Here is a 10,759-nt window from a genome sequence, read left to right as displayed (position 1 = left end):
CTTTCGTGTGGATTTGCAGATGGTATAGATGATTTGTCATGTGATTTGGTCATTTGTACCATATACAACATAAAATGGAGTATACAATCTCGAGTGCCTTTTCATTGGGACTAAATGGCGCCACTATCTATGCAGAGTAACTAAAATCTCTTCTAAGTACTTAGATTTGTCAAATTCATTTGTGTGCTATCGCAAATGTACTTTTGGTGATTTATCACGTTTTTCACGTGACAGTAGACTTTCGCAGAGAAAAACCTATTTTCCCAATGGCTATCACCGTAAATCGCTAAATCATGTTTCAACTTCTGACCTCTGAGGATATCCCACCCACTCAAAGTAGTTTTGACTGGGCTTCAAGGCTGAGCCCAAGGGGGCGGCAGCCGAGCAGTTTCCATTATCGGGTATGCCCATGTCCCCCAGTCAAAATTTCCTTTTTCAGAGGGACTTGGGATACCTTAAAACGGAATAGCGGCTTTGAGAATTCCCAGGCTTCGCAGGGACTACCTCAACGTATGCTCTGAGCCTGTGGTTCGACCTTTAAACACATGGGAGTCCTTTTGTGAGGGTACGATTTTAGAGTGACCCTGACACTTGTTTCTGGCTGGCGGCCTGCTGGCGATGACCGCGTGTTTCTCGGACGTATTTGCAATTGATGGTGATCAATTGAGGCTGTGATTTTGCGGTGACTCCTTGTTACAAAACATACCACCCTTAAACCACCTGATCCCACCCTGCCCGATGTCAGACGAAGTTGATGGCAGAGTAATGGAGATAGCGACATTCGGAGAAAAAATGCCAACATGTCATAATCCCCGACTTAGAATGGGGTTTCTAGTCTTCAGCACGTCGTGACTATTGCACATCTGCTGCGCATCTCCCTCAGTGAGTTTTCTCGAGCGTATTTCTGTATGTCGCTGATTCTAATAGCAGGATTATGATTTATGTCGTAACGCATCTTACTGTCGCCAAAGCGGCGACTATCATCAATGCCGCTATCACGTTCGTCCAAGTGACACTACCCGCATCACTTGTTCTCCTTGTAATGCACTTCATGTCAAGAACTAACCAGGCCGTCGCCTGGAGTTCACTTGGTCAGATACTTCATTCGTCTATCTGGCCAACACTTCTTCGCTCCGATTCAACTTCGAGAAAATCAACTGGATTTGCAGTGCCAACAATTTCAATTTTAATCACTGTTTGTACAGTGCTTGTCGCGATTGCGGGCATCATTCTCCCCCTAGGACTTCATGACGGCCCACTCTTAATCGATCACCCCCAAATCGTAACCGCTAGTTACCTTCCGGATAAATCCCCCCTCGCCCTCGCAACCACACCGAATCGATATAAATACCAGTATGGACGTCCTTGTGGACCAGCCGAGATTCTTCTGTGCCCAGACCTCACCGCCGAGTCAAAGAATACGACATACGTTGCCCCCACCGTCCAGATATTTAACAGTACACCCCATGGACCTTTCACCTCACAGTATCGTCGCTTTTATAATCAGATGTTCCGCAATGAAAGTCTATCTGGCAGTTCTGGTCTATTTGGTACCATTCGGTCCTTCCTTCAGCAAGACAGCATCTTCGCCGTTGAAGGTCTTATTGTCGATATGACCATAGATCATCCAGGAATTGGATTCTGGAATACCACAGTCCCAGAAGCTGCCCACGGTGGAACTTGGTCACAGGACGTCCTATGGCTGGAACCCCTCACTGAATGTATTCCCACCAATCTTACAGTATTGTATGAATTGACAGATAGCGGGCCGGATGCCGTTCATGAAACGTATAACCTTACTGATCATGGTGGTTTTTATAATCTGACCCCGGATTATCCACCGCTGAGCCGCGACGGGCAACATATCAATCTCAGTCAACATGCTTATAAAGGTGCCGCGCTAAGCAATTTTATCGCTATGCTTTATCTCAACACATCTCGCGAATCATCCTTCGAGGGGAAGAATTACACAATTGTTGACGATCTCACGTCTGGTTCAACTCTTAGCGGGGTGACTATCGGGCGTATCACGCCCCTACCACTCAGCTACCTGAATGGTACTATGGAAAGCAATTCCATGACATCGACTGCATGTCAAGGCTTTGGACAGTCTGATGTCGCAAACAAATCCAATGTCCATGTTTCTTGTGGCGCATTTCTTGGACCACCTTTGCGAACAGATGGAGGGGACCTAAAGGACTACAGTGAAGGATCCAAGTGGAAGCAGGACATTCACGTATGTGCAAGTACTACACGAGCGTCAATCCAGACAATCACTTTCTCATCAAACGACTTGAGCAACCTTCAAAACCTCCGACTCAGCCGCAAACCTGCTGGCCAAACAGTCCTGTGGGGCATAGAAAAGGGGAACCTCAACATCAGTTCCGTTGACTTGGTGTGGGGGAAAATTGACGATAAATATGAAAATGATTCGTCAATTTGGGCGGTACGGAGTGAAGGTCTCTACTTACCCGCTGGGCGATCAGCGTTTGGCGTGACAATCTTACCGAGTGGCTCTGCGCATGCCGCCCATGAAATTGCCTGGAAGAAAGTCTATGAAACAGTTTTCTCAGGTGACGATTACCTGGTTGACTATCGGGGTACCTTCGACTATGCGATGCGGAGGAAATATCAAGCCATTGTCGAGCAGAATCCTGTTAACGGGTATGCCAATATCCGAAATATCGTTTGGACGGACATGATGTTGAATAGCGTTGTTGGAACCGCAACGAATGCCACCGCCTTCTTCTCCGCAAATAAACCATCTATCGAGTACAGAATGCCGTTCGCTATTCCTGGGTTCATTCTGTTAGCCATATGGCTTCCATCGTTCCTACTCGCAATCGTTCTCATCGGCATGGGAGCACTTAGGCTGGATTATATGAGGGACGTCCTCAACCATACCTCAATCGGTCGTGCAGTCGTTGGAGCATCGGCTTTGCGCGATGAAAACTCTCCAAATCAGCCAGAGTCATTCATGCCAGTGGATCCCAGTGGCGACAAGACTCACGATGGAAAGGATATCTCGGTCAGAAATTCTGATGTAACGCCCGTTACGCTGTTCCTGAACCGCGGGAGTACCAACGAGACGGCGCCACTGGAATTGACAACCGATCATTAGTATCATTGTAGTAACCTCATCGCCTGCAATAGTTATAGTATGTTATTCTGTTTCGCTATAATAGCCATTTGCTATCTCGGATAGGAATGTCTGGCCTGGGTTTCATCAGTAAACGCATCGATGCATTCAAGTGCTCACCTCACCTCGGGCTCAGTAGTGATAAACGTCGCAATAACGGACCGCATTCAAGACCTGGTCGGTCCAATCGAACTATACTCAAACCGAAGACGTGTTTTACCACCCTTCATCGAATGACGCGTCCATCGAGGGGCCGGTAAACCGACGGCGGATCCAACGAGCCGGAAGCATCGACCAGAGCGTCAGAGAGCAAATTTGGGAATGGTCCTGCTGAAGAGGCGGGATAAAATAGCAATAGAGCTAGACGTCCGATCTTTCGGCCAGTCGCAAACTGCGATAGGGTCAAGGGAAAAAACGAAGTAGATAAGAAAAAGCGAACGGGAGAAATAAGAGGCCTGCTCTTTTCTCCTCACTGCGGATATACAATAGAGCAGGATATAGCCTGAGGTTCTCTTCTGCGACGCGAGGTGCGAACATAAATATCCGCTTCAAAACAATTGGACATGTGGTCAATGCATGGTACTGAATAACCTTGGAATCGACATCTTGTCCCTGCCGAGTTAAGAATTAATGGTCCACATCTCCTGTTGAGACAAAACGAACTGGTCTGCTTATGTGCCATTGATATACCACAAGAAGCAAGTAATGTCCGCCGTAGTGGATGCATATCATCTGCTGCAGGGGTAAAACGTGCAGTCCGCACAGTAAGAAGCATTCCCGTAGGGAAGAAATTGAGAGACGTCATGAACGCGGAGCTGACAAGAATTGAGTCTTCCATCGTCGTTTCAGACAATGAATCCGATGGTTATTATTGTCTATACATGGCTATTAACCGTCGATTGCCGCCAGTGGCCCGGGGAAGGGTTCATGCAAACCCACTGACAACGTACGGCTGCTCTTAACTCGATCTTTCAAAGTTGCATCTTCGAATTTTTCACCTTACGAGTTTCAATGTGGGTACGAACCGTCAATCTACTGTCTGTGCGTCGTGAGTAAAGTGTACGCACCATATCATGATAGGTTTGTGGATTAGTTGGCTACGGTAATGCAATGAACCAGAATAGTTCTCATCGATAACTAATGTTTCCATCGAAACATCGCACTGTGACACACTGCAATTGAATCATGCACTGACAGGTCACAATCCACATACTCAATATTAAGATCTGAGCACTGAGATCTGGACTGCGCAGGAAAGGGTTTCCCTACACGTGTTGAGTCTAAAATATCCTGAAGCAAACCAGTAACGCCCCTTTGGGCGTCTATAACGTGAGTACAGTAACCCCCACGAACGAAGTTAGACTTGCGAAGTTTAATCCACATCTTCCAGAACATCTCAAGTTGAATTGAAGAATGCTTTGCATTAGTGACATCACATACGGGATAGGATGATACAGAGAGATTTGGGTCGGAAAATCAACCGGTATAACAAATCTAAACAGCATCTCAACGTAGAACCAGATATGCATGCAAATGAAAAGAGTCCCAAAACGGTGAATCGGTGACAGCGGCTGGTATCTTCTTGTTATGGACGAGATAGAATGTCAGTGACGAGAATATTGGTTACGTGGGTTAGATGGGCGATGTGCGGAGTTGTTAGAAGGGCAGTGAGATTGAGTAATGCGAAGTTGGTGTGAAAAATGAAAAGAGAATTTGTAAGCTGCCTGTCGTATCAAAGATCGAGAGTGTAGTTGTTCGTTGTGCAGCCAATGATCAACATTTGGAGGAAAGTAGTTAATTGTCCGTTATCGTCCGTTATGCCGATTTGGAAGGAGATTTACTGCCTGATCGCGATGACGACCTGAATCTTTCGCTGGTGGGGGAGGGCGAAGAGAAGGTAAAGGCAGCGTAGATTCGCTTTCGCTCTGGGGTAGAAAATTTACGGCTTTCCACTGTATCCGCAGATGAAGTACAGGTGGTAGATGTAGAGGGGAGAGAGGCAAGGGTTTGCGACGAGGAGAAGAAATCACGGATTTCTGGTTCTGTAGAGGCATCCTGCAATGTAATGCGAGTGAGCAATAATTATCTTAAAAATGGACTTCCCTTACTTTGCGGAACTTGGCTTTGGCCGGTGGGGTCGCCGGATCACCCTGAGCAGGCTCAATGACTTCATAAGCCTGCGATACATCGGCCAAAGGCCGGACCGTCAGGTCATAGCACCGTGAGTCGATCGAAGCCTGCGTGCCATCCTCAGCTTCTCGACCATTGACATCGAGCTCCTCTTCCAGAGGGGGAAGCTCGGAAACTTTTCGAACTGATCGTTTGGTAGCAGATTTGCGCAATGTCCCGCCCGCTTTGCCGCTTTTCTTCACGGAGACTTTCACTTTGAGAGCCTCCGTGGAAGTTTTACGTTTCTTGGGTGAGCCAGACGCCGCCTGCTTCATCGGCTTCGTTGATTTCGCTTTCTTAACGGCGAGAGGTGCAGAAGGCTTTACCGCCAGCACATTTGTCTTGCGCTTCTTCGATGTGGTCGATGCCGCACGTTGGCCAGTGAGAGGATGAAGGTTTTCCTTGTCAACTGGTGCGGGTTCTTTCGAAGTCGAAGAATTCTGGGATGAATTCTTGATACGAGCTGAAGATCGCGTAGCCATAACGCCAGAGGTGACTGGCTTGACTTTAGGAGCCTCAACAGCAATTACATCTTGAAAGACGGTGAAAGTGCGAGAGGCCATGTGAGCGGCAAGTCGATCGGGAAGACGTCAAGATTCAGGGGAAAACAGCAAATAAAAAAAAGAAAAATGCAATAATAAAAATGACGGGTATAAGTCGGACAGTCTGGTAGGAAGATTGGACGCTATGATGAACGTTGAGAACAAGGAGCAAGTTCAACAATGCTGGACGTTGACAGGGACAGACCGGTCACGCTAGTCACGTGGTATAGAGCCAATCATGACGTTACATTTACCCGGGCTCCCGGCGGTGGCATCGTCCCCCCTAAGTTAGTAGATACGAGTGTTTCTTTCGCCGCTCCAGCGGATACCGACCCAATACTGACCAGCAAGGTATAAAAACCAAAACCATCAGTATGAATTGCTGGAATCAAATTTAAGTCAGATCCCCGGACCCTGTCACATTGAGGGGAGAATCGGAACACGTCTCAGAGATGCCTCGGTTAACTTTCCACATTTGGATTGCTTGACAGTGTGTTGGGCGCATGTAATATAAGTAACTTACATGTAACACAACTTATATCTATTACTCAAATTGCCAGCGTCGAAATTTCGTGCAGAGTGTTTCATTACACCGCTTTATTTCAGGCATTGTGTTAAGGCTGGCGGCGTGAAGAACGTGTTTTCAAAGGAATGTATTCGGCCTGAAAATTTTTGTTTGAGCTGTTTTATTGATTCCCGGATCAAACCATCTGACTCCTCAGCGCTCAGCGTCAACGTTGTAGGTTTAAGATCGTAGAGGGGTGAAGCTAGCAAAACCAATACCATTTCAATAAGTCGCTTGAAATTAAGAGGTTCGTGCAAAGACAGTAGTGCAACATGCAATTTCGCATATCAGATATCCATAGTACGTCTCAAGTTAATCTTATCCTTCATGGCAATGTCCGAACGGTCCAGGTCATGCCGGTCCGCAAAAGTGTTCCGTTGTATCAATGCCGGGTCGCCCGTCTACAATAGCCGATTTTATTGATCAACTCTATCACGGTCCTGGTCACAATGGCTCCTTCTTCGCGATTGTATGTGCTCTGACCACTCCACGAATATGCCATTCAAGCTAGAACAGAAACGTACCTCAGGCTCACGTTTTCCGCTCCGGGTTATCCCCAAGTTCACACCTTTGGTTTGAACATCAACACTGCCCACTGTGAGCTTGTCAGGACTTCGAATGATATACTTTCCACACCTCAGATCAATTACAGTTAGTTTTTGACCCTCGTGAGCGATGTTCTAGGGAGGAATTCCATTTTGCAACGACACAAATTTTCAATGCCCTTGTCGGCTCATCCTTGGGCTCAAAGATCGGATCAGCTGCTTATTCTGGGCTCTCATCAACTTGATGATCTTCCGAAATTTTAGGGAGAAGTTCGCTGCAGAAGTGCTAAGTATACATTACATGGAGCACTCACTCATCGCTATGTCTGGTTTTCTGCCTCCGGACTTCTATCCGAGCACTGCTTAGTGAAGAAGAGAATCAATTCAGATTTCAATGTATGTACTCCCGGTCCTGCCACTCCAGCTCCGAAGTTATCACCCCCTCGTCACCCGAGTATATAGACGGGGCGTAATATCAAAGTAAGCCTTGATTATGCGACTACTAGGTAAAGAAAAGTCCTCTGTTCTAGCCGATTTATGATCATCAAGTAAGCGTTCGACTGCGCCGATTTGCCACAGTCCTCCATTTAGGTTGCCGGGATAATTCTTAAAATATCCCCATTTGAAAGCAATTACGGGAGCACCTCGTGCCAGGTGGGAACATAGTCCGACAAAAGTAGCTCGGTGCGTTTACCATCTTCGTCTGAAGACGTCTGCTGCGTTGTTTCTACTTAGTGACCCGCTGCAGACTGCCGGTTTCAACTCGTATAAAACCCAAAATAAGTTAAAACCACTTGCGGGCCACCTGCTGGGGGCTGCAAGTTGTGGTGGACTCGCCGGTCACAACATTCTGATTCCATCCTCCCGCCTCGTGTTCAACACGCACAACAGGGGCACCGATCACGCTTGCCAACAACCCGGCTCGGCCCTTCGTGAATTCTAATTCTAATGCTTTATAAACGCCTTGTCCTTGGTTCTGACCCCACCAAGTTCCCTCGCCGTTGGCACTGGTGCTCACGTCCACTTCTCTCACTATTTCTTTTTTTTCTTTACGTTAATCATCATGTCGTCCAAGTGCAACTTCCAACTTTCGCCAGTGCATCCGCCTATCGGAACATTCATCGATGAGGGCTCCCTCCAGCTTGTGGAGGTTTTGGGTATCGGTGGTTACGGTGTAGTCTATCGCGCAGTCGAAGCTCGGCCGACTTCTATGGCACCAAAGTCCTACGCGGTGAAGTGCTTGGTAGCTCCTCCAGTTCAGAATCCTCGCTCTCGGCAAGTCCATATTCGCGAAATCACATTGCACCAGCTTGCTTCGAGGCATCCTGGAGTCGTCACTCTTCACCGTGTTGTCGAATGCCTCAATCTTACCTACATCATCATGGATTACGCTCCCGACCACGATCTCTTTACGCAAATCCTGCACAGCTGCCGCTATCTCGGTGATGACTCTCTCATCAAGCACGTTTTCCTTCAGCTGCTTGACGCAGTTGAATATTGCCACTCGCTCGGAATCTACCACCGAGATCTAAAGCCTGAAAACATTCTTTGTTATGACGATGGCCTTCGGATCGCAATCACTGACTTCGGGTTGGCCACAACCGAAAAAATGAGCGACGAGTTCCGCACAGGAAGCGTGTTCCACATGAGTCCAGGTTAGTATCCGTATCATATACTCCGTTTCGTTACACGTGCTAATTTAATTGTTCTTGTCCGTTTTGCTACGTCAGAGTGCCAGGGTTCCGGCTTCGGGCACCAAGGAAGCTACTCTCCTATGCATAACGACATTTGGTCATTGGGCATTATCCTCTTGAACCTTGCCACGGGCCGCAATCCATGGAAGTCCGCAACCGCTGATGACCCAACGTTCCAAGCTTATCTTCGCGGCCCCAACACATTCCTCCCCAGTGTCCTTCCAATTTCATCTGAAGTTAACAAAATCCTCGTCGGCATGCTCGACATTGATTATAGACGCCGCACTCCACTCCGGGATGTACGACGGGCAATCAGGGATGTCACCTCTTTCTACTCGGAAGGCGTCATTTTCGAGGGCAGCATGGCCCGTTGCCCCTGGGAGTCTGGAATGGATATTGATAGCGATTCTTCGGAAGAATCGGACCCTCTTCCCCGCTCCCCTTCACCTGTACCCGAGGCTGCTGTCTCTCGTTGGAGCACAGACACTACGTCCGATATTGTCTTCGCGCATCCAGGTAAAAAGCCCTGTATCCAAGAGTCCACCTTCGATTATACCAATGGCTCATCTTGCGGCGCGACATGGGCCTACGAATCCACTATTTCTTCTTCTGCTTCTTCCACGTCTTCATCCAAATCCGAGCCAGGTCTTGAGAATTCGGATATGTTCGATGGATCTCGAACGCCTTCAGAAGCTTCTATTCAATCTCCTGTATCCTCGTTTCCTGCTACCCCGAACAATGGTGAAATTGCTTTCGGTTCCAAAACTGCGCTGCTACACCGTAAACCCCTTACAATCAACACCAACATACCTCAGCCACGTTTCTATGACCGTGACGCGAGCGTCAATAGCTTTTCCGAAGATTCGGCAATCATGCAGACGGCTAATGAATACGATCCGTACTCGTCGATGTATTATTTAACAAGCGCCATCTCAGAAAGCAAGGCCATTGCATTACCCGCATCTGCCGTCACCGCCACCGCCGTAGCGGAGGACAAAGAGATGACCTCCCCCTCAACATGGCTGGCCTCCCAAGACGTTTCATCCCCTTCTACATATTCTAGGTCATCATCACGTACATCATCATCACCCTCCATCATATCTCCTCGTCCCGTACTTCCCCGCCATTTCCGCACTGGAGTGCTAAGTCCTTCTGTTTTCCTACGATCCAATTCGCCTTCCCCGGAGCCGAATTGGCTTCAGCTACGAGCTCGACAAGTTCCTGCTGTAACACATAATTATTCTCCCGAACAAAGTCAGCATCTCTCTCCTGTTTATAACACGATTGCAATGACCGACGCCTTATCTCCACTATCTCCTCTGTCACCCTCAAGGCAGCCCCACATGTTCTTCCCCCAACCCCCAACGCATATCCCTACCTCGCATCAGCACAACAAACCTCAATTCATCGACGAAGGAGCAAGCGGTACAGGAACGGCCGCAACCAAATCCAAACCGAATGGTATCTTTGGGCTCAAATTCTTTCCTCGCACACCCTCACCAACCCGGCTGCAAACTCGAGCCACACACGAACGGGCAAGATCTCCTACGGCCAAAATCACTCCTATCAATGATACCCTCACCGATAGCTCAATCGCCGGCGCTGAAAATGCCACCGAGTCTAGCTCAAGGTTCACATTGGGGGGTTTTACTTTCGAGCCCCCTCGGCAAGCTTTTTCGTCTCCCCATCCCGAGGCGAGCAATAAGTCCAGTCGATCGCTCGTTACGCGTAATAAGAAGATTGCTCAGACGGTTGATGCCGAAGAAACCGAGGGAGAAGTTTCAGGTTCAGCACGAAGAAAAACGAAACAGCGCCGTGATTCGAATTGGTTTGGAACGCGGGATGGAGGTCGTCGACTTTGGGATCGGGAAGCCGAATCTTATGGATCGCAGGACGTCCCGTTTGGAACTCCCACCACCCTTTCTGGAATAGATGATGCGACGCAGAAGGTGCCACACCATGAAAATTCTCCATCTTCGCCTTCCTCTGGTAGGCAGAGCAGGTTCTCTGTCGGTAGGCGGAATCGTCGCGAGCAGAGATCGCGAATGCAACGGCACTGGTTTATGCCGGGACGTTTTTTTGCATCAGCAGGAGCTGCCACTTGA

The 10,759-nt window shown here is 48.2% G+C and overlaps 3 protein-coding genes across 3 annotated transcripts; 2 read left to right on the top strand and 1 right to left on the bottom strand.

Moving 5' to 3' along the window:
- Window positions 1-738: 738 nt before the first annotated feature.
- AGABI2DRAFT_120059 (hypothetical protein) lies at window positions 739-3,121 on the top strand (the record flags this gene model as incomplete). The annotated part of the gene is made up of 3 exons (XM_006463171.1): window positions 739-762; window positions 836-882; window positions 931-3,121. The coding sequence occupies 3 exons, from the start codon at window positions 739-741 to the stop codon at window positions 3,119-3,121; spliced, it is 2,262 nt and encodes a 753-aa protein (XP_006463234.1).
- Window positions 3,122-4,522: 1,401 nt separating this feature from the next.
- AGABI2DRAFT_194119 (hypothetical protein) lies at window positions 4,523-5,989 on the bottom strand. The gene is made up of 2 exons (XM_006463170.1): window positions 5,248-5,989; window positions 4,523-5,194 (listed from the first exon to the last, which is right to left on the bottom strand). The coding sequence occupies exons 1-2, from the start codon at window positions 5,869-5,871 to the stop codon at window positions 4,955-4,957; spliced, it is 864 nt and encodes a 287-aa protein (XP_006463233.1). The 5' UTR covers window positions 5,872-5,989; the 3' UTR covers window positions 4,523-4,954.
- A 2,034-nt stretch (window positions 5,990-8,023) lies between these two features.
- AGABI2DRAFT_120057 (hypothetical protein) lies at window positions 8,024-10,759 on the top strand (the record flags this gene model as incomplete). The annotated part of the gene is made up of 2 exons (XM_006463169.1): window positions 8,024-8,615; window positions 8,691-10,759. The coding sequence occupies 2 exons, from the start codon at window positions 8,024-8,026 to the stop codon at window positions 10,757-10,759; spliced, it is 2,661 nt and encodes an 886-aa protein (XP_006463232.1).

Source organism: Agaricus bisporus (genome assembly GCF_000300575.1).
Source record: "Agaricus bisporus var. bisporus H97 unplaced genomic scaffold AGABI2scaffold_8, whole genome shotgun sequence".
Taxonomy (NCBI): Eukaryota; Fungi; Basidiomycota; class Agaricomycetes; order Agaricales; family Agaricaceae; genus Agaricus; species Agaricus bisporus.
The sequence above is the reverse complement of the archived record's forward strand: the minus strand, read 5'-3'. Positions and strand labels throughout refer to the sequence as shown.